Source organism: Haemorhous mexicanus, chromosome Z (assembly GCF_027477595.1).
Source record: "Haemorhous mexicanus isolate bHaeMex1 chromosome Z, bHaeMex1.pri, whole genome shotgun sequence".
Taxonomy (NCBI): domain Eukaryota; kingdom Metazoa; phylum Chordata; class Aves; order Passeriformes; family Fringillidae; genus Haemorhous; species Haemorhous mexicanus.
The window spans coordinates 62,331,653-62,355,960 of record NC_082381.1 but is presented as its reverse complement, the minus strand read 5'-3'; the positions used below and the strand labels follow the sequence as shown (position 1 = coordinate 62,355,960).

Here is a 24,308-nt window from a genome sequence, read left to right as displayed (position 1 = left end):
AAGAAAATGCCCTTCTTCTCCAACTGCTGGGTCTGTTCATTGCCTCTGTTGGCTGCTTCCAAATGTCCATATGGGAGCACAGCCAGTGTGCCCTTGTCACGTTTACTAGGACCCCATTTGAGAGAGTTGGAGCAGCCGCTGTCCTTGCTGACTTCACTCATGCCTGGTCGGCTGCTCTAGGGCAAGCTGCCAGTCCCAGGTGGGTGTCAGTGCTCCCCTGTGGTTCCCCTGGCTCCAGCCCTGCTCACTGCAGTCTATGGCTCCACACTGGAACTGTTTGCCTTGGCAAGGGCTGACTGGGGGTAGTGAGGCCGTGTCCCAACCCGTCACTGTCACTACTGACTCTGCCCACTCAGCTGCTCCAGGGCAGGCTGGTGGCTCCATGTATGTCTCAGTGCTCTCAGGCAAGTGAAAAAAAGGTTCTGAAAATAGTCTTAAAAATCCTTTTAATGTTTTCACTGTATTACCATGAATTTTACAAATACAATTTTCAGACTAGTCACAGCTGTTTAGAGAAAGATTTTTTAACATATAAGTTACAGAGGTGCCCTACTCTCTTTCCTGCTCTTGGTAACTATTGTGCCGTGCTTGGCCCACATGGCACATCTGGTGATAGCAAGTCGGTTCAGCTATTTTTCTGGTAGATGTTTCTCATAGCACACCAGCTGCTTTGTTCTGTGGGTACCATACAAATGTCTAGAAATTGACGGAATTATCAGGATCCTTATCTTTCTAGTGGGCTTTTAGAAGGATGCTCAAGCTAATGGGCAACATTAGGCATTTTCTGTTGGTGACAGCTTGCATGTGTATTTATGTACGTGTGTGTGTGTGTGTGTGTGTGTAACAACTGATTTTATTAAATTTTTTGCCATACCCCTAATGTCACACAGAAATTGTGGTTTTGTTTTTGTTTTGTTTTGTTTTTGTTATTAGAACTATTCTGCTAATTGAAAAGGAGACAGAAAATAGATGTCCACGCCTACAGACCCTGGCGCCATGCCTCATCCTGGTCCTTCCCCTGGACCAGGACCTTCACCTGGACCGATTCTGGGACCTAGCCCAGGACCAGGGCCATCTCCTGGCTCCGTTCACAGCATGATGGGGCCAAGTCCTGGTCCACCCAGTGTCCCACATCCAATGCCAACAATGGGGCCTACAGATTATCCACAGGAAGGCATGCATCAAATGCATAAGGTAATAGTTTATTACAAGTGAACCTTTTTTCCCTAGAATTCTCTCTACTGATGAAAAGAGTTACTTGAACTCCACATTTAGACCTGCTTAACTGCTATTATACATCACCTGCAGAACTTCAGCTGCACTCTTACTTCTTTCTTTATTACTAAAGATAATTTGTGTATCAGATTAAACACAGCTTCCTTGTTCTTAGACTGCTTTGGAGTATAGTTAGTAGTTTGGAAATGTTAATTTGTAAATTGTATTTTTCAGTAGACAGATGTTACTAGGGAGAAAAAAATGAATGATAGTGTTAGGCACACCATTCTAAGCACTTCTTTTCTCTTTCTTCTTCTTGTCTGTTTGGACATAGCATGTGGTTTTTTCTGGGGTGGTTTTTAATTTTGAATGAAATTGTTATTTTTTTTTAAAAATCCCCAACAAAACAAAACAAACTTAATCCACCTTAAAGGATTTGTATTACAAAGTTGTTTACTCTTCCATATTGAAAATGTGGTTAAAAACATGGCTTTCAAGTAATTTCATAAGGACTCCATCTTACAAAGGAATATAAAACATATGACATCATGATGAAATATCATGCAGAACATGTCCATAATTGTACTTCTGAGGTTATTGTTATACACTTAACATTAGACTATGTGTGCTTAGACTGTGTGTGCTTAGACTATCATTAATGTTTTTTCCTTTGATTAAGTACTTGCCTGTTTGGAAATTGCTTTGTGAGTACAGTTTCTTTATGTATTGTTGTTTTGTTTGGTTGTTTACCAGAGATTTAGAACCCAGAATAATTTTGATTACACTGATGTTCTACTCAGAAATATGTAGTAGCAGCTTACAGAACCAAGATATTGAAAACATTTTGGCAGCTATTGTTGATTCCACTGGAAATTGTTATATGCACATAGAGAACAAATTGCAACAAAAAACTTTTAAAGTAATAGAAACATGTTTTAATTTTCCTCTTGAAATTACATCTTCATTTTGACACTCTCACATATGGATCAGTTTCATTCATTAAAATAATGTCCAATCAGTAGGGACATGGCATTACCATATTTTACATGAAGAATTAAAAATATTTTAATAAGACAAAGACTAGCTGATGTGAAGGAGGCTGTGATCCATCTTTCCATTTGCACTGACCTGCTGTAATCTCTCAGAGGTCACTATGTGTAGTAACTGTAACCTTTGCATTTGGATCTTGAGGTATCTCATATAGCTGTTAGCCAGATTAGACATTTGCAGTTGGCATTTTTTTGTTTGTGGGGTCAGTTACAGCCCAGCTTTTCAGAACTCTGTCACCAGACTTTATAGCCAGGGTTTTAACATCCTTCATTCCTTTCGATTTTTCTTGTACCTGTAGAAGAAGAAGGTAGCCCCAGGAATTTCACATTGAGCTGCTGAATACTTCACACATTATGTTTTTAATTGATATATCCTGTTACACTGTTATATCAGGCAGTCCGTCCTATGGTATAATTAGAAACAAGCCAACAAATATCATCCCACAACATTCTTTCAGGGACTTCAGAGAGCATCTCACAAGGTTCTGTGAGCCAGAGCAGAAATTCTCCCATTGAGGTAGCATTGAAATATTTTGAAAAATGTGCCACAGAGAGTCTGGATAGCCAATTCAAAGGTGATCATTCAGTATAGTTACAGTAAATTACTCTACCTTTTCTATAGCTTGATTCTGATAATGGAACAAAGACTGTAATTTCAAAAGTCTTTATTTTACTAGCAACAGGCTTGCTGTTGTCTTTTACGTTTCTACTTCTTAGGTTCCAGCATGTCTTCACATTTTCTAGGTGTGATTAACCTAGAAAATGGGTCTGTTGAGCTGATACAGGTGAAAAAAAAAATGAAATAAAATCTTACTTAGTTTTTAGTCTAGATGAGGTTTTAGGTCTTTTTTTCTGTGCAACTCTAGAAATAGTGTATTGGGATAACTGTTGGAAGGATCTAAGGGCTCCTCTAGAATATTTTGCAAACCTTACTGGAGTGTTGTTCAGTGAAATTAAAAAACTGGGCAGCCACCTGCAGCTGGACCAAATAAACATTTTCTTTTTGCTTAATGCTGTATGAAGTATGTTGACTTTCAAGCCATGATATATCATAACACTATTTTTTAATAAAATGCAGTAAAAATGGGAGATTGCACCAGAAGTGTCCCAATTTTGCACTTGCTTTGTGGGATACTCATGTATGCACTGGCACGTCCTTTTAAAATTCACATGCTTAAGTTAAGCAACTTCATTCTGTGTTAGATGTATGACTAGCTTACAAATGATAATATAATGCAAAAAGCTTTAAAAAATCCAAAGATCCAAAAGATCAAGCAATAGCTTGATTGAAACAAATTTCTGTTAATAAATCATAATTCCTAAAGTGTTTTTACTTAAAAACTGTTGTTATGAAAATTAAAGATTGTATATTCACTTAGGAACCAGAAGACCTTTCCATGGGAAAATTTACTATTAGTTTACATAACGCAGTTTTGACAGAAGTAATAAATTAACTCCATTTTTTTGCTGGTTTTTTAAGGGCTATCAACCAAATTTCCAGCAAAATATATGTCCAGATTTTACTGAAGTGTATCTTGGATGCATCACAGCTATGTTTAAGAAGGAATACTTAGAAGTGTGTCAGGGTTACTGCTAAATGGACAAACTGTAACAGCCTCAGAGAAACTTGTGGAACAAATACATGGAAGCTGAAAGATGTTAAAAGAAAGCATTGCTAACTTCCTTGCCCTAATCTTACTTTTCTTCTGCATTGACATAGAACCTCCTCTGGGGCAGAGTGAGGTTACATGGTTTTAGTCTGAATTGATAAAGCCTTTGACACAGTCCCCCACAACATTCCTCTCTAGACTGGAGAGAGATGGTTTTGATGAGTGGACTGTTAGATGGATAAGAAAGTGGTTGTACAGTCACACCTGGAGGCTAGTGGTCAATGGCTCAGTCTTGATAGACACCAGTGCCAAGTGGTGTCCCTCAGGGGTCTGTATCGGGACCAGTGTTACTTAATGTCTTCATTAATGATATAGACAAGGGGACTGAGCAGATTTGCAGATAATACCAACCTAAGCGGTGCAGGCAATGTCTGAAGGATGGGATACCATCTGGAGAGACCTGGACAAGCTTGAGAAGTGGGTCCATAGGTATCTTAGGTGTTTTAAAAAGGTGCTGCAAGGTGCTGCACCTGGGCTGGGGCAATTCCTTGTATCAGCCCCAGCTGAGGAGGGAAAGATGGAGAGCAGCCCTGCTGAGAAGGGCTTGGGGGTGCTGGTAGATGAGAGGCTAGACCTGACCCAGCCATGGGCAGTCACAGCCCAGAAAGCCAAACATGGGCTGCATCCAAAGCAGCGTGGGCAGCAGGGCCAGGAAGGGGATTCTCCCCCTCTGCGCTGCTCTGGTGAGACCCCACCTGCAGAGCTGCATCAGCTCTGGGGTCCCCAGCACAGGAATGATATGGAACTGCTGGAGTGAGTCCAGAGGAGGCCACCAAGCTGATAGAAGGATGGAGCACCTCACCTGTTAGGAAGGGCTGAGAGAACTGGATTTGTTCAACCTAGAGAAGAGAAGGCTTTGAAGTGACTTCATTGCAGCCTTCCAGTACCTGAAGGGAGCCTGCAAGAAAGATGTAGAAAGACTTTTTACCAGGACAGGTAAAAGGAGGAATGGTTTCCAACTGAAAGACAGTTATACTAGGAAGAAATTCTAGTATAACTAGAATATAGTATAACTATAGATACCAGGAAGAAATTCTCTCTTGTGAATGTAGTGAGGCATTAGAAGAGGTTGCCTGCAGTAGCTGTCGATGTCCCTTCACTAGAAGTGTTTAAGGTGAGTTTGGATGGGACTTGGAGCAAGCTGGTCTAGAGACTGCCACTGCAAGGGGTTTGGAACTTGATGATCTTTGTGGTTCCTTCCATCTCAAGCAGTTCTATGATGCTATGATACAGCCTTCTGTTATCTTCTTAAGCGCTAGCTGGACCATATGATTTTAGCGGCTTAACTTCTGGTTATGACAACATTGTAGCTTGTTAAGTGGAATGGTGCTCACTTGAGGGATGGATGAAGTACTATGAGCTCTTGTTGTATTTTCTCTTCCATTTAATTGTAACCTGATGCATAATCACTTCTTTTGTGAATTTGTAATGGGATGTACTGTAAATGTACTGCTGACTGTGGAATAATTTGAGTGATGTCATGGGGAATATTACTGGTTTTGGTGAGTGAGATGAAATTTGAGGGAGAGAAAAAATTCTTCAGAAATACAGTAGTTTTTACTAAATATGTTAGTTTTTCACTCAGATGTTCCATTAAAACAGAAGGCAAATAGTTTCCCGTTTCGAATATTATTGGGTAATAGATTAGCACATTAGGCATTCTGAGAATCGAAGTATTTCTGTCATGGTCCTGGAAGTAACAGCATGCAACTTCAGTAGGCATGTTCTTTGCATTTTTTTTGTTGTTCGTGTCTACCTTAGGAGAAAAGAAAGGAAGTATTGCCAACTTTGAAAAATCAACAGAGAACTTAATGTAAAATGGTGATTTTGTGGTTTTTTAGAGATTAATGGAATTGATGGCCAAAAACTACTAATTCCTGCTACAAAAACTACAGTCAGACTGGATGTCCATCAGGGATGCATTCAGTTATGCTGTCTAGTTATGTGGCAGTTACATGACAACACATTGCTGTTCACCCTGTGTAATTCTGTTGTTTTAAAAGCTGTATGGTCTACAAGAAAACTGGTCTGAGTACTCAGTCTTCAGTTTTAAGGCTTCTTTGATTTTAAGGCTGGAGGGGTTTTTTGCTTGATGGTTTTTTAAGAAGGTGGATTAAAACAAAAGAACCCCAGACACTGTAATGTCACAGTTTATCTGAAAATAGGTCAAACTGTGATGCATCTGTGAGAAGACCTTAGTTGCTAAATTCTGAGTAAAAGCACTGTAGGCAAAATTTTCCTTATGCATTAGACATTATGTAAGTCTGCCAAGGCCATCGGCATATGGTAGCTTACAGTTGAAGTTCATCCCTCATTCTTTTTCTAGAAGCATTGTTTATTTAGCCTGTTCAGTACTTATTTCCTTACTTATGAGGACCAATCAAAATTGTAATTTCTCCTCTAAGTTGAATAGGTCTCAACTGTTTCCCTTCTGTTCTGTCCTATTAGAAGAGTAAAACAAAAAGAGCACCCCATTGTGCTTTATTGGTAATATAGATTACTTATCCCAACAGCATTTTTGTGGAAGATAGCTTTCATAACTTACAGAGGACTGAAGAATTAACAGAAATTACATAGTGTTTAGATACCCTCTGTCGTTTTTAACCTGTTGCATAGAGTTATCCTCTAGCTCTGTAACCATACAGTGATTTAGAAAAGTTACCAAAAATAACTATTCCTCAGTTCTTGTAGGCCACTGCTGTCCTCTGCTGAATTGTGTTCCCTATTGTATATGGTTTTTTCATAGCCAGTAGAGGTTATTTAATATGAAATACATTCTTGGATGTACCAGTCTTTGCATACATTAGCAATTGTGTAATCATTAAAACTAATTTTGACTTCACAGAAGTTTATGCCATCTTCATCTTTTGTATTTTTGCTAATAAAAAGCTGATTTATATATTCTAATTAATTTAGTTTTCAGTTTTTTCACTGCATAAGCAAATACACAGATGCAAACCCCTTTCTTGTTATATGTGTAGTCTCCCTTCCGTGTACTTGAAGCATTTCAATTTGTTACACTTGTTTTTGTGTCTGTGTTTTTTTAATAATATTTTTTTTACAAAAAAATCTGTTCTTTTGATCAATGATCTCCACAAAAGCACGCCTTGAATTAAATTTTTCTTGTATAGTCATGTCACTACCTCTCTGTTCCTGTTTGAGTTTTTAAAAAATTTCCTCTGTCAAAGGCCACATACTTGCTTTTCTTTTCTATGTGGCTCTTTTTAAACTGAGCTCCTTTCCCCATGCGCTTTATGCTGGTACTTCTGATGTATGTGTGGCATGTGCCTTCTTAATCCCATCCAAGCTGTTTGCGTTCTCAGAGGTTTCATGGTTTCCACCTATTAGTGCAGTGAAACCCATCCCTGCAGTTATTTATGCCACAGATGTGCAGCTAGAGTCTTCTGTTCTGGAAATCAGATCAAGTTACCAGCAAGTCTCCTCCTCTTGGTTGCCATAAAGATACCAGGGCAGCCAGCGCATAGCATGGCAAAATAAGAATGTGTCCAGCTTTATAGGTGTTTTGGTTTCTGTAATACTCAGCTCATGCAGACAGAATGTGAAACGAGAGTTCTCTTCTGCTGGCTGTCTTTTAAAGAAGGGGTGAAGAGAGAGGGAGGGATCTTCATGCCTTAGAAAAGGGCACTAGGATTTACTTGGTTCGCAGAATGGAACTATTTTTAATGTGTCAGTCATCTGTGCCTGAATTTCTACTCCATATCCCAAGTTCTTGTATTTAAAAATAGCTTCTTGAATAGTATGTATTTTTCTGATACAATTTCTTTTCACAAATATTTTTATACTGTCATGATAATTAAATTATTTGGTGAAACATGAAAAAAAAATTTTATTTTTCCTTTTCTATAACTTTCCTCATTTTAACTCAAACTTCTGATAAGGAAAAATGATAGTGAAATTCTTAAAAAGTGCTGAACAACAACAATAAATTCAGTGTGTTTAAAGGTGTTTTCAGTCAAATCTGATGATTGCAATTGGAAGTAGAAATCTTATGTGAAGGGTTTATGAAAATGGAAATTTAGAATTATTTTTTCTTTTGTAGAAAGGGTGACCTTTGTTTAGTTCTGTTGAAATTTAGTCATGTGCAACAAATTACTCAAAAATAAGAAATGTGATGCTTCTTTTCTATGAGCTGATGTGGCTTCCTGCACACTTGTTTAATTAACTCCCTAAATTTTCTACTGGAATAAGTTATCTTCAGTCTCTTTTTGAAAAGAATTCTCAATAAAGAGATGTACATTTAGATAAAACAGACCACGAGGTCTCCATTCACAGTAGGGTTTGCAAGAGCAGTATTTAGTGTGCATGCATGCATGTGTTAGTCTGGGACAGAGCTGTGTATTTCTGTAAAGAGAGGCTAAGTAAATGATGCCAGTCTCTTCCTTCCTTATACAAAGTGTTACAGAGCTCTAAGTTAAAAATTAGTTAGCTTAATCCTTTACATAGTTAGGAATATAAGTTTTACTTTCATGGAAAACTTCATTGTTTCTTGGGACATCTTTCTTCCAGTATCACTTGTCCCTTGTTTCCACTTTCAGAGCTCTTCTTTTTTATTATGGAGCCTTTTTCAGTGCCCAGAATGCCTTCAGCATGTTTTTCAGACTCCAGGCTATCTTTTCTACACTCTCTAAGGACAGCACTTGAAACTGTTCTGTATTTGAAGTACCATGGGAACTCTAGTTTTAGAGGAGTATATGAGGGGACAGGAGCTGTAGGGAGCACAAGTATTGTTTTTGCTTCCTTGACTGCTGATCCTTGTTTTTGTTACTTCCTGCAATGTTACTCTTGTTTTTGAAGATAAACAATGTTGGGACATTCCAGTAAAGCAGTGACTGAAAGGGCAAAGTTTGGGCTAAAAATAACTCAAGCCACAGGCTCTACTTTCATAAGTTAGTGTGTGTTACACTGCTTTGTAATATGAAGCCAGTACAGGTTATCTTTTTGTATTTGGACAGTTTGCCTCCCTGCCACTGCCAAACAGTTCATAATGAAAAAAAAAGGCAAAAAGTAAACACATCCCCAAAAAAGGACAAGCAGTCTAATAGCGTTCTATGCTTCCCTAAATGTGTGATTTCAGAACGGAGGTTCCTTGGGTTTTTTTTTTTTTATTTTGAATGACTGCTGAAAGAAGTTTTTCCTCTTCATGTATTTGTTTAGATTTTGAGTTGGTAATTAATATTTTTGTAGTGGATTTATATACTGTCTCTCTCTAAATATTTATTTTGTTTTCACAGTCTATTGATGGCTTGCATGAAAAAGGAATGGTTGAAGATGTTCATTGTGGCTCCATGAAGAGTATGCGACCTCCTCATCCTGGAATGGGTCCACCTCAGAGTCCAATGGACCAGCATAGCCAAGGTTTATCCATACTGTGCTTACTCTGTGATTTTGGTGCCTCTTGTTCCACGAAGCGTCTGTAGTTCCATATCACAAGTTGCCAGTTATTTCCCTTCAGCTTTGTTTGGAAAAGCTGAACAGGGCAAGGCAAATAGCTGAATCGCTTTGCTTTCTGGAGTATCCATTAGGCATGTATTGGAGAAAAGCTGAGGTTCAAGTCTGTGGCTGGGGCAAGTCTATCATAAATTTCAGTTTGCACCTCTAAAGAAAAAAAACCACCAACTTACTTCTTATGTGGCTACTGTAAATGTAAATACATTTTAATATGATTTACTCTCATCAAATGCTGATCAAAGTGCTTTCCAATGTTTTTTATACCAGAAGATAGAAACTCTTTTTAACACATCTCTGTGTGCCTTCTTTGTAACTGTAGGGTGGAACATAAAAGGACATGCATTCTATGAGCACCTTGGTATTTTGGAGACTTAACTAGAAACACCTGCTAGTATTAATAAGTTCAACAGCAAACAAAATTTTCTATGTTGCATGCTTAATTATTTTACAACTTCTGAAGAATCCCAAATGATATTGAGCTCTTGGTGTGACATCCTCTGTACAGATCTATTAGGAGGTGGTCCTGAACTTCTTTGTGCTTTTCAGTGATATGCAACTGAAACTTTAGTATGTAACGTGCCAGCTGAATCCCAGTCTGGGACCCACATAATTAGAAAGTAATGTTTTCCCCTTAAACCTTTCAGTATTAATTAAGTAAAATACAACTGACTTTGCAGAGACAAGTTCTTCATCAGGTAAAACTTCCTTTTTTGTTCATTTCAACAAAATGAAAGCGTGATCATCTGAGAGACAAATTTTGCTTGTCTTTGCATTTAGAGGGCACTTTTGCTTGGGATGAAATGAACAGAGCATTTGGTCTAAAGATGAAGATGGGACAATTCTTACATTTTGTACTGAAAATATATACAGGAACATGGCTCCTGTATGCAAATGCTTCAAATACAAGTAGTTTCTGAGTTGTTTTCTCCTTTTCTGTGCTGCCTCAGGTCAGATTTCCAGGTTATTTTGCACTGTCAAAAGATGATTGATTGTATTAATAGTAACTTTATCAGGATAGAGGCTACAGATTCCTACTCTCTATTTTGTATGCCAGCAACTGTTACAATGTAAACAGAGATTAGTAGAGTTATGATGTGGGGCAGGCTTTTAAAAGAAGTGGTTGAAAAATCTCCAGATGTTCTAATATTCCAGATACTTTTTTTGACATTTTAGAGGACTGTTTAAGCTTTCATTGCCTCTATGTCTCAATTTTTTTTTGTTCTTATACAACTGTCTTTTCCACAAAAAAAAGTGGTGATGGCACTTGATGCTGTTCTGATACCTGCTGGGCAAAGTCCCATCTACTACACTTGTTGGTAGTAGATGGGACTTTTGCCCATTAGTGGAGGTCTAGGGTAGAAAACCAGGTTCCTTGATAGCCTGTCAGCCTATTAGATTTTTTTTTTCTGATTTCCCACAACATTACAGAAAGTAGCACACTAGTGTTTTTACAAATTTTGCAGAGATACGCAGTGTGGTTAAAGAAGGTTTACCCATGCCCACACTCATGGCAAAAGGAAAGTATGACTTCTCTGAGAATCAGTGGAAGGATGCCTGGTAACTCTTGAAGTCCTGACAGAATTTTTGGTTGGCTTTGGTAGAAACCAAGGCTTACTGTAACGTTCACTTCCTCATAGATGTCTGGTAATTAAGCTTACTGTACACGGTTGTGTACAATTTTTAACAATGTAAGTGTCAAGAAGAAATGATACCTCATTAGTTCTAGGTCTGGTTTTTTCATGGCTTATTGTTTGTAGTCCTCAAGTTGAAGTAGATAAATATGCACTAATTGGTATTTTTGGAGGGCATATGAGGGAAAGCAGCTGAATAAGTCCAAAACCCCAAGAAAGGGGTCTCCCTAAATTTCCCCATTAATTTAAAAGCTTAGAGAGAATGGCCATGTGTCATTAAATATTATTGAACATAGTATGGTTTGGGTTGGATGAGGACCTTTAAAATTCATTCTCTCCAAACCTTTTGCAGTGAACAGGGACATGTTCAACTAGATCAGAGCCCCATCGTTGTTCGGAGTTTTTCAGTGCCCCATTGACAGTGACTGTCAATGTTTTTAGGGATGGGGTGTCTGCAGTTGTTCTGAGCAATCTGTCCAGAGTTTCACCACTTTCATTAAAAAAAAAAAGTCTTTGTTACATCTAGTCTGAATTTATTGTCTAAAATGATTCCCCCTTGTCCTGTAATTACAGTCCTTTTAAAAAGTCTCTTTGCAGCTTTCTTTTAAGCCTCCTTCAAGTATTGAAAGGCCACAATAAGGTCTTCGTGGAACCTACCTTTCTCAGGGGGAGCAACCCCTACTCTCTCAGCCTGTCCTCACAGGAGAGCTGGTCCATCCCTCTGATCCACCTTGTGGCTTCCTCTGTGGAATCCTCTCCCAACAGTTCCATGTCCTTTCTGTGCTGGGACCCCAGAGCTGATGCAGCACTGCAGGTGGGGGTCTCACCAGAGCAGAGCAGAGGGGCAGAATCCCCTCTCTGGCCCTGCTGCCCACACTGCTTTGGATGCAGCCCAGGACAGAACTGGCTTTCTGGGCTGTGACCACACAATGACAGTTCATGTCAAGCTTCTTGTCCACGTGTATCCCCAAGCCCCTTTCAGCAGGACTGCTCTCAACCCCTTCATTCCCCTCTATGTATTGATACTGGGCTTTGACCCTTGTGCAGACATTTGCTCTTGGACTTGTTAAACCTTGTGAAGATCACGTGGTCACACTTTTTGAGCTTGTCCAAGTCCATCTGAATTGCATAAATTCAGCCTTTAGTCTGACAAATTTACTATTATATATTATGTAAATATGATACCATTATATTATTTTTATATACTAGTCAAACTAGTCTGTAATTTTTTGTGGAGATCATAAGCTAAATTCCCTAATTTAAATGTCAACAGGTCTGATACAGTATTTGTACAGTTGTCAGGAAAAACGATCTCAGCCCCTGTATGGGGCTTCTCTGTCCATTGTTAAAGCCAGTAGCATGATGATAGACATAACCTTGTCTGCCTGGTAGAGTAATAAAAATTCTTTGGCTTGTTACTGTATGATACTGTGATTTAAGACAAAGATATCACTAAGTAAGATCAATATAATCTGCATTAAATATATTAAGATAATTAAATGACAGATTATAAACATAACTGTAACTAGGAGATGATCATCCAATTGTGTTTTTTCCTCGTCTTTTAGAAGTCTGTTTTGGTTCAGTGCTGTTCAGGATATTTGTGATCTGAAAAAAAGTTTTAAGTCAGTACAGATAAAAATTATATATAACACAGAGGTTTAGCAGTGAATAATAAATGAGTTAGTTACAAAGGCTGATCAGAATCTGAGAAGAATGTACTTATTTTTCTAGCACAGATTTTAGCGTAGCCAAGAGCAATGCCTGCCTAGGAGTGAAATACTTTGCTGTGTAGTAGTATAAAGTGTATAATAAAAAACAGTCTCTAGTTCTGAGAAGAGTATGTCTGTTTTATCCTAGGGAGTGTTAAGCTCTATTTTTTAATTTATCTAATGAGAGAGTTAAAAGAATACTTGGTCAGTCTGCACATTCCCAGACAGTAAAAGAGTTTGTAATTTATGGAGCCTTTAAAGGAAAGAAAAAAAAAAAAAAGCAGTGTATTTTGCTACCTGCAAATTTACCTGCAAACTATTTGAATTCAAAATGTGTTCAAATAGCTGTATTTTACTTAATGAAGATATTTAACCTTTGTAACAAGGATTACCCAAGTATTTGTGGTAGGTTTTGTATCATACAAAAGTTAAATCAGCACTAGATGTCTTTGTCATCTGTCCCATAGACCAAACGGAGAGGTTTGTTTAGAGGTCAAGAGTTGCTGGTCTATTTTGGAAAAGTTAGGTTGACTACTGTAGCTGTAGTGGTCCCTCATTGACAGAAATTGCCTGTTCACAGGCTCCAAGATTCTGAGAAGGACTGGTAAGCTAGACTGGGAGACAATGTCCTTAAATTTTTTGCCCATGGCAAGGTGGATAGTCTTCATAAAATGCTTCAGTACTTAGAAATCTGGGTGGAATAGTTGTGATGAATCCATAGGCTGTTGTCCTTCTGTGTGCAATGGGAAGTGGTCACAAAATGAGATTTCATTTAAATGTCAGATGTTCCAATAGCAGTCTTTTTAGTTCTTTTTAGTAATTTTTTAAAAGAGGGAAGTCTTGCTAAAACTTGTATCTAAGTACAAAAGCAAGATTTTTTAAATGAAATATAGGCTTACAAATGTGGATGATAAATTAGAAGTAAATTGGCAACTGCACATGCAATTGTATATATGATTATGTAAATCAAGCCTACAGTTGTGAATGAACAAGAGAAAGTTGATACAGAATTTTGGAAGTGATGATTTTTATGTTAGGAAATAGTTAACTATCCTTTTCTGAGGTGAAATGAATTATGAGCAAGTCAGAAACATTTGAAAGCTAAATCTACAAGAACCTGTGTCATTTTACTTAAGTGCCTGTTCACTGGTTGTATGGTAATTACTGTTCTGAGATTTTTGCATTTTTTTAACCAACAGTAATTGGTTAACTAAATTAAGGTATGCGACTTTATTATTTAGTTTCTCCATTTATTTTTTTTATTGGTGCTCAGTGAGGTGCGAGTCGCGCAGAAAGAATGTTTTACTGGCTCAGACAGATCATCACATTTTTATTGTGTACTGCACTAGGATGATTTTCAGAAGTCTGACATTAATATATGGGGGGAAATACTATGAGTTGGTATCTCTCTCCTCAGCAATTGCTCCTTTCAGTCTTACTGCCAAATTGGAGGAAAGGTAATAATCCTGGCTAGTTTTGGTGGCAGATTCTCTTTTCCTGAACTTGTACAATGTTAGTCTTTTATGCCTTTGTTTTGTCCTGTTTAGTCTTAATGCCTTTGTTTTGATGCTAACAGGTTAAATGAGTGGAAAATACATAGCTTCAACTTCATATTTAGCTGTTTAAATAGTAAGTTTACTACACGTTGCTGATTTTGAATTTGATTAGAAACAGTCTTCTGGCACTGTGAGTAAACTGTGGTGAGTTCTGCAGTATTTATATGAGGAGTATGAAATTTACTGTAAATTGTTAAGCTCTTAAACAGATACCCAACAAATTAAAATCACGGTTAGAATTTACTTTTGAAGGGGATTGGATAGAAATTGGAAAGACAAGCCAATTATTTAATAAAATAAAGTACTTGTATTATAAAAAACTTCATAAAAATATGTAAATGGACTGGAATAAACCATTTCTGTGTTTTTCTATGATTTGTAAAAATTAAATGAAGTTACTGTGATACAGCAGTGAAATACAGGCCAGTTTGAATTGTTTTGATGTCTTTTCTTGCTGTTTTTAAGTGGAAAAATAAGGGCTGAAGGAATTTAGAATTCTGGGACTTTATATATATTACTTTTTATTAGTCGTGCAGTATTTGTTGAATTTAAAAAGACATACCATTTTTTAACTTCTAGAATTCACTAATATACTGCTACTTCACATGTAATGTTCATTGTCCCTACTGTTCTTAAATTAGTTGCACTTCCTTTTCTGAATTCATTCAGACTTTTAAAGATGAGAAAAGACTGGCCACCTTATTCATCTGCTTGCCAGTGTAAGACCTCTCAACAATTTTATTTCTGCAGTCCTAGTTGTAAATTATTTGCACACACGACTTCTCTTTCTTCTTTGTTCAGTCTCAAGAACTGGTCTTAACCCTGGCCACACTACTGAGAGGGAAATTTCATGTTTTGCTTACCTTAGGAAAGCTTGAAGCCTCAATCTGGCATGAACATACTTTTCACTGTGTTTCAAAACGCTGTGCTTTTGTACTGTGTGTTGTGGAGATGTACTTGATTCTTTTTCTTCGTTTTTTAAATTAACTTCAATTGATGATTGAAGTGATAGTTCAGTGAGTTACACAGCTGTATTTCTTCAATCCTGTCTATATCTTCCAAATCCAAAAATTTTCTTACAGTCACATTCTTAAGTACAAATATACCTTTGCTGTTGGTTTTAGCATAAAGATGTGACCTATATGTTCCTCAGACACTTTCATTGTTTAAGACTTAGTAAATTTTAGTGGCAGTTCAAAACCTCTGTTGAACATTCCAGTGTTTCGACTGCTAAAACTTTCACTTTTTCTGTATCTTTACTAGGTTTTTTGAATTCATTTGTAGGTGTTCTTTCCATTTCATTACAGCATTAAAAATGGTAAAAAAGGGGTCTAAATTTTTAGCAGTCTGATTTTTCAGCTTTAAAACAGAAAAGAAAGATATTATTGTTTCTGTTATCTGAAGTGAAACAAAAAGCAATTAAAGCAGAAACATTGTGTACACACTGCCCTCCAATAGTACTTGGAGAAGTGTTAGAACTAGGATTTCATCCAATGTTAATACTGTAAAGAATATACATTGTTTACGATGTGCTGTGTTGTATTTTTGCTGAACAAGTTGATACCAAAGTGGGATTAAATATGTTTCTGATTATGCGTACAGTTAGGAAGATTTGGGAAGGGTTTTTGATGCAGCCTCTTCTATGACCCATTGAAGGATTATGGGAAGGACAGACAGGACTCTCCTCAAAGATGCACAGTAAAAGCAGAGAAGTAATGTTTACAAATTGTGTAAGAGAAATTCTGATGGGACTTAAGGGAAAGGAAATTCAGCATCAGAGTGATTAGGAGTCACCATCATTTGAGGTTTTCAGAATTCACTTAGACAAAATCTGGAGAAACCTGATAAAGCTTAGAAATTACCACAGTTTAAAATTATAGACAGGGCTGTTTGGCCTCCCTTTCCTGGTATTCTCTGTGTTGTTCAGAACTGTAGGTTGCTATTGTCCTTTTATGGTGGGTCAACTCAATTTTAGTGGATGTTCTCATGTGCGTGCTTATCTGTATTAGAGTCTATGTGTAATAAGATAGGAAAAAAGCAAGTAGTATAAATACTTTATTAGGACAGGCTTGTGGCTGTATCTTTTGTCGCTGTCATAATATGAAAGTTTTCACACTTTAAAGAAGAATTTTCATATAGCATCAGAAAATTTACATTGTGTAGATGCCACATTTTAGCATCTTTGCAAGAAGTTTGGAAGGATTTTGTTCTTTTCTGACTTTATGGAAAATTTTTTTTTCATTCTTCCTCTTCCCAAGCACAGTTTTCCATTGTTAAAAATGCTAAGGCAGAGGACTTGGAGGAAGAGAAAAGGTATAAGTAATAAATACATAATTGGAAAGATCAAAAAATGTCTGCTTTTGAAAACTCCTCTTTGCAAAACTTGGTCACAGACTTGGTAGCTTGAACTGTCAGGACTGAAGTCAGATACTCAGCATCTTAGACCACTATTCTAAACTTTGTAGTCCAGATGCAATTCAAGATCTTGAGTCTGAAATCTATCCGTCATTAAGGAATTTATAACTTGGGCAGTATAACTTGAGGAGGGACAGAAACCATTTCTTCAAAAGCAGTTCAGGAAACAATGTCATTCCAGTTAGGTGTCATTTAAAGTGAAACCTGAGATTCAGAAATGTAAAAATGGATAAACATTGCAATAAACCACTTTATAGTATAAGCCAGTAATGCAGTTGTATATTTTTTTGTTTTGTTGTGGTATGATGAGTATTTTTTTTAAGCAGTGTGCTCAGCAAGAGGGATTTATAGCTTCCCCTCTTCTCTTAAAATCATAAAGAGATAAAAGTAAGTTAGTGGAAGAATATGGATAAGTGGAATAAATTTGAGTTATTTATCATACTTTTTATCACCAATAAGGGATGTAGTTCAATTTTTATATTGAACTAGTATATAGCTCCAGTAGTTTTAACTTTTTAATGTCTCTTTCTTCCTTTTCTTTGAACTTCTCCCCTCATTTTTCTCTTCAACTGTTTTACTTCTCTTATTCTTTCCAAAATCATCTTCTTTTCCTGTCGTCAGTTTAGTTTGAACCTGGTCTGTTTCTGTCTTGCCTGATCTTTTCCTCTTACAAATCCCCTTTTCCCCACTGTACTTCTATCTCGTTTTGTTGGGTTTTTTTAAGGAAAACTGAAATCCTTTCTTCTTTTTCTTCTGTCTCATACATTTACAACCTTTATTTAATTTGAGCACAAATTTCAGTTCTGTGGCCCTCTAATCTCTTCACTGGTTTAAATTCTAGCGACTTACAGCTCCTGTCATCCCAGAGCTGAGAATGAAAAGTGGAGGCTTCTTTGAGATTTTGCCTATGTTGCCTTTACTGAAGGGTCAGTAAGAACAGTGAAGCTAAAGAGTGACCAAAATTTCTTCTGTAATCTGTACTACATGTAGATGAAACAGATATAGTTTCACTTTAAAGTGACAGGAAAATTGGGAGAAGAGTAGATTGGGTGTCACAGAATCATGAACTGTACCATGATCTTTGGAATTATGATCTTTGGCTTATCAACATGGAATAAGAAAATGAGCCAGAAGATTTTTAGATTTTTTAGATTTTTTTTTTATTTTTCCAATTTGTGAGGAGATTATTTGTGTTCCACACTACCAGAACGAAGTGAGTAAATATTGTTACATCTTTTTCACTCTTGGTGGATAAATCCCCAAAAACTAGCAGTCTGTTGTGCTTTTTGGAGCCCAACAAAATATGTAGTAGGTGTAATTATTATTCAGAATTAAAACCACTGCGTTTTCAAGTGCTGTTTTAAGATACAAGCGCTGTTCATTTCAGAACTGTGGTTGCTCTTGACATAGTCTTCAGCAGCTTCTTCAGACAGTGATTTTTGTCCTTGTAGTTGATGTTTCAAGTTGTTGAGCATCCAGATGGCAAAAGGTATTGAACATACCTTGTCTGGCTCAAACCTTTAATCTGTATAAACTAAAGAGTAGTTGTATGGAAAGTGAATACCATTTCTACTTCTGTATGTTGGTGAGTATTGGCAGGGAGGGCCTGTAGAAGTGAATGGGTATTCCTTGATGTGTGTGCCTCAAAATAAACTTAGGCTATTAAGCTGTAGACTAGGTGGACTTTACTGCAAATGTTCTACAAAGAAACATTTTTCCATTGTTCTAGTAAATAACACTGTATCCCTAGGCTTCTGTATTATATTTCATGTTTTAGTTTGTCTTACTCCAAATATGCAGGAAATTGTTATGTTTAGGAATTATCGGAGTAAATAACTATAGTTCTTCTCAAAGAAGAGCTCCTGAGGCTATCGTGATATCCCAGGGAACTTTGGATTGCACTTTTGTCTTCACAGAAAATGTTACAGCTATTGAGATACTTTTATACTTTATGTACTGTTAAAAAAATGGATGAAATTCAGGTTTAACTGGCAGAGTGGTAACTTTATGATTCTTCTACCCGTTCTAGGTTATATGTCTCCACATCCGTCTCCACTAGGAGCACCAGAGCATGTGTCCAGTCCAATGTCTGGAGGAGGTCCAACACCACCTCAGATGACTCCCAGTCAGCCAGGACCCATTATAGCTGGAGACCCACAAGTTATGAATCAGCCTAACAGAGGGCCTTCCCCTTTCAGCCCTGCACAGCTGCATCAGCTGCGGGCTCAGATTCTAGCATACAAAATGCTGGCTAGGGGTCAGCCCTTGCCAGAAAACCTCCAGCTTGCTGTCCAGGGCAAGAGAACTCTGCCTGGCATTCAACAGCAGCAGCCTCCCAGTGCCTTCAACAGGCAGTCTGGTAAGTGCACTTTGGTAAGAGCCATTGCTCAGGTAATTCTCAAAGTTCTACCTGTGATAGATTAAGAAATGGGTGCTGTGCAGGGCTGTAATTTGGGACTGTATTAAACCTGAGAAAGTGCATAAAATATATCTGTTATTAATAGGATATTGTCAAAATAGAATATTAATAACTGAAATAGAAGTTATTTCACTGTGCAATACTGTGTCTGTCATGGTATGCTTCACAGTTTTTGAATGTTAATTGTACTTTACTGATAGCAATTCCCCTTGTTTTTCTTACAGTGAGTTTTCAGTCTCTTGTTGCTATGCGGGAAAGTAGATAAATAATCTGGATCAAGTTGACTGATTATTTAGGTTGTTGAAAATAAACCACGTATAGTGTGCTGTTAAGTGCAAAACAGGAGAAAAAGGAAGTGTGTTTATTTTTTTTCTCACAGTGGTGATAGATATTGCAGTGAGGCAAGCAAGCACATTTTGGTCCTAAGAAAACTCTTATATTTAACACCCTGAACCTGTTAGTTTCTGTACACTTCCATTACTGAGTTTGTGTTAGAATCAAGGATTAGGATGATACTGTTTCTTAGGTTTTAATAATGTCACTGTTCACTTCATTTTGGTGGATATGGGTTTGCTGCCCGTTAAGTTGGGTTTTTTCATGAAACATGATTTTGGGTATATGTATTACCTTCAGTACCTATATGTATTAATGATAAAAACCACTTAAATCCTTACTTAATGAAGAAAAGTACTACTTTCTTGAATAGACTAGCATGCTAGAAGACAATGATTTTTGAATCTTGGAAATAGTTGTGTTTCAGCAAATTTTGTTCCTCTGTCAAATTGCAGGTATTGGATTACACGCAATGAGTGGCACTGCTGCTGGGCCAGGGGCTGCACCAGGGATGCCTGGACATACAACTGCCATTACCCCTAAAACATGGACTGAAGGTATAGTGGGGAAAATACGTGAGGGAAGGTAAAAAGGAAAGGTAAAAAGTTGTGCAAAAAGTAGTGTAGCTTTTACTGTGTCTAAGATTTTAATCAAGGAGACTCTAACCTTTTATTCATTTGGAAGAGACCCATATGATATTACTGCAATTTTTAGACAGACTGAACATGAAGCACCTTTTTGCAATCAGAATGAAATCTGTACGTTTTCTAAGGAACACAGATAAAACTTAATAAATTATGTTCTATGTATGCTTAATTGCAGCAAGCTTGTCTTTCACCTTTGCTAATGTAAACAAAACTTTTCAAATCATGGTAGAATTATGCTGTTTCCTTCTGTATATTTTGTTATTTTGGAATCAAATTGCTTTGAAGGATCAGTCTTTGAGATCAAATGAACACTGCAACTTTTTTCCCCATGTCTTGAAATGTATTTGTCATTCATTGCACAGTCATTCAACTTCCCAGATTCCCTGAGAACTGAGGTTGCACAGAGGCTTTTGATGGCCTAGCTTTTTTTCCTTCTTATAAGCTGAAATGCAGTGTAGTTGCATACAGAATCTATAGCTTGTGCTCAGGTTCCTTTTCTGGAGTTTGATGCAGATGTGTGAATGACAAATGGTGATCTCTATATATTTCAGGATGTTGGTTTGAATTAAAGTTGATTACAAGATTGCCGGTGTACTTTGAAGTTGTTTTCCCTTTCTTAAGTGGCTGTGACTCTTGAGATAATTAAGTGGCATGTTTATTTTAGCAATTTCTGTTAACAGTGAGTTCGTGAACATCTGAATGCATGGGTAGCTTTTCATAATGAAATTCTAACGTCTATGACCTTTAATGACCGTAAATGACAGGTACTTTTTTCATGTTAACTGAGGTGTTGTTTTTCAAAGTGATTAGAATAATTGAGTTCCTCATATTTGAAATAAATAAAATTAATAAAAGGTAGATCGTAGTGAAACAAAAGCTATTTATATCTGGCAGGTATTTCTAAATACAATTTTCATATGGTTATCAAGCTCTGGTAGAGGTGTGAAATCAGACCTAGTTCTGCTTGTGGTCAGGTTGTGGTTAGATGCTTTCTTGTAACTGCAGGGATAGTGAACCAGAAGCAGAATGAGGTCTTGCATTTGGAGGAAGTCAGTTCTATAGCTGTTTATTTCTGGTAACACTTGAATTGAAAGTCCACAGAAATATCAAAAGAAACGGCATTCATCATAACATTTCATGTGCTTTGTTTTTCTTTTGGCCATTTCTTGCCATGTATGGTATATATGCATTTTAGTATGTCTGTTTCAAAAAACAGAGTGTAGTCTCAATGTGCATTTTCTGGTGATTTTGAATGTTTACCTTACCTTCATGCTTTGTCTTTAGAAAGCCATCTTGATGTTCTTCCTGCTTTCCATATTTCATGTTATGAATCAGTACTGTTCATGTTTCAGGCCAAGCCCCAGATATGAGCGTCTCTAATGCACAGCAGAAGCTTCCAGCACCAGCTCCTAGTGGGAGGCCTTCTCCTGCTCCTGCTGCTGCCCAGCCTGCTGCCACCATGCCTGGGCCCTCTGTACCACAGCCCCCGCCTGGACAACCTTCACCCATTGTCCAGCTGCAGCAGAAGCAGAACCGCATCAGCCCTATCCAGAAGCCACAAGGACTAGATCCTGTTGAAATACTCCAAGAACGTGAATATAGGTAAGAGTGAATAACAAGATTAAAATTTTTCTTGTTTTTCACATCCTGAACTGGAACTCCTTGCAATCAGCTACTGTAGTGATAATAGTGTAAACAAAGTTTCCAGTGAAAGGCTCTATTACCAAGAGGTACACAAATATCGAACCAAACAATTATTTAATTCTACCCCAAATGATGAACTAGTGAAGCATACTGGCGGTATCATTGGAAACCATTTAAATTTAAAGAGAAACCAGTTTTGTGGCCAAGGTTTTCAGTATTATAAACAAAGGAAAGTTAGAAGAGAATACAGATGGCTAAAAGGCTGAAGAGTTAGTAACCACAGCAAAAGCACATTTTATGAATATGATGGATTTGTCTGGACAACCAAAGAGTGAAGAGAATAAGAAAGTTACAGGCAAGAATAGAAAAAAGTATACCAATTTCAAAAATTGTTCTGTTTAGTTTATGAAGTATATTTGTTACAAAGTATAGGGTAGAACATTTCTTCTGGAGTTAGAAAGAGACTTCTTCCCTCTTTACGACATCAAGGCTATGTAATAACTGACCTTGAGAGTCTACCAGGCAGAAGGATTTTGACCTGTACCTAAAATACGTTCCTGATGATTATCAGTCAGAGGAAAGTAATTGAACTCAGAGTATTACCTGTTTTGGTTTAATGATGCATCTTGCATTGTTACTTTGAGTTTGTGGAGGAAGGTAGCCAAAAGGGATGGTGATCTCACAGAAGACTGGTGTAACAACTTCGGCTTAATGAAAGTAAAGCACCATGAAGCGCTTTTTCAAGCCAGAATTGAGGCCTTGATTACAGAAAAGCTGTTACTTTTTATGTCAGGTATTGCTTAACTAATTCTATCAGTGCATTCTTGTCGTCATTCTGCCAGTCTTATGTATATACCCCAGGACTGAATGGCTGTATCTCTTTCAGCATGAGCAATCAGTATTCTCCTGCAATTTTTTAGAAGCTTGTAAAACACACCATTTTATGGTTTCACAGTTACTCTGACAGAAGAATTGTAGCACTAACTTCAACCAAGACTCATATAGCCAGTATGATGCAAACGTTTTCTGCATCAATCAACCTCAAACTGTTACTCTTTCTTGTTTTCAGCCCTGCTATACTGCATTGTTTGTGCCAAGCTGTTATGTCTTAGTGTTCACAAACAGAGGAAAGTGAGGAGTGACAAAAAATAAAGGTGGCGCTTTTACTCATAGAGAACCAGTTATGGATCCAGCATGTTAGGTTCTAAACACACTGATGTTCTTGGAAGAGTGAGGTGAAAGTTTCATAGGGATTCTCTAGCAGAAGGATTTTATATTTTGTGGGATTTTTATCCTAGAATGGAGATGTAAGATCCAAACCTTTTTAATGTTGAACATTACTGGTGTTTAATTTTGCTTCGAGTTCCAGAATATAAGGAACTCCTGGAAGTCTTTTCATTACTTAAAATTGTGTAAGTAACATCAGACAAAAGTTTTTTAAAAGGCTGTTTCACAGCTTGTGTGGCTTGAATGGTGCTGGATTTAGCTTTAATATAGGGCAGTTTAATTCAGAAACCTGTCTTCACAATTTCTTAATAAAAATGGACTAGAAAAAGCCAAAATAAACATCCTTATCCTGAAAACACTGAGGTTAGTGAAAGCTTTATGAAGCAGTTGGCTCTTGAGATCTCACACTAAACCCTTTTAATAAAGGAGCATTATATCTTGAAAACCGTTTGAATTCCAGGTAGATCTCTGCATCCCTGTGGTCCCCTGTGGGCTGCAGGGGCACAGCTGCCTCGCCGTGGCCTGCACCATGGGCTGCGGGGGAATCTCAGCTCAGCTGCCTGTGGCCCCTCCTTCTCCACTGCTTTGTGTCTGCAGAGTTGTTCCTCTCGTAGGTTCTCACATTGCTCTTCTGTAGCCACAATTAATCTGCCCAGAAACTTTCCCCCCCGCCCCTTCTTCTTAAATCTGCTATCACCATTACCACCATTTTTGAACATTTCCACCATTTTTGATTGGCTCAGCATTGACCAGTAGAGGGGTCTGTCCTGGATCTGGCTGGCGTTGGCTCTACTGGACGTAGGAAAACTTCTGACAGCTTCTCACAGAAGCCAGTGCTGTAGCCCTGCTGCTAGCAATACCTAGTCATGCAAATCCAATACACATTTTTATAAAACTCTCCTTAATGCTTTCTTCAAAATAAAGTGCTGCTTTTTAATCTCACTGTATAGCTGTCTTAAAGATAACAATGCCTGTAATTTGAAGTTGTTTTATTTTGTTGAAAGGCTTTTTCCACCCTCATTCTCATTGCACTTAAAAAAATAATACACTTGGAAATGTACTGCAGATTGTACATGGTTTCTTTCTGTTGTCCACAAAGTATTTTCTTAGTTATCTTCTTTACTGCCTGGCATCCATGCCAGACAGGTTTGATTGTACAACTATAGCCTCTGCTGCTGACCCGAATTAATGAGTGCATCACTTATTTTGCAAAGAGATCTCTGTGTGCATTCAGTGGCCACTTTCTGCATGAAGGTAGATTGCTGAACTGCAAAAATTAATTTATTACATTCTTTAAACGGTGAGATTATTACTTCAAGTG

The 24,308-nt window shown here is 37.5% G+C and overlaps 1 protein-coding gene across 3 annotated transcripts in view; it reads left to right on the top strand.

The window, feature by feature from the left end:
• Nucleotides 1-24,308, top strand: part of SMARCA2 (SWI/SNF related, matrix associated, actin dependent regulator of chromatin, subfamily a, member 2) — a 119,313-nt gene that overhangs the window by 12,571 nt on the left and 82,434 nt on the right. For 2 of the 3 annotated variants that reach the window (XM_059836645.1, XM_059836646.1), the window contains exons 2-6: nucleotides 934-1,194; nucleotides 9,187-9,310; nucleotides 18,747-19,076; nucleotides 19,925-20,026; nucleotides 21,469-21,718. In XM_059836645.1, the coding sequence (XP_059692628.1) occupies nucleotides 970-1,194; nucleotides 9,187-9,310; nucleotides 18,747-19,076; nucleotides 19,925-20,026; nucleotides 21,469-21,718 (1,031 nt within the window). In that variant the 5' untranslated portion in view covers nucleotides 934-969. The remainder of the gene's footprint in view (nucleotides 1-933; nucleotides 1,195-9,186; nucleotides 9,311-18,746; nucleotides 19,077-19,924; nucleotides 20,027-21,468; nucleotides 21,719-24,308) is intronic. The other variant, XM_059836647.1, reaches the window with a different exon arrangement.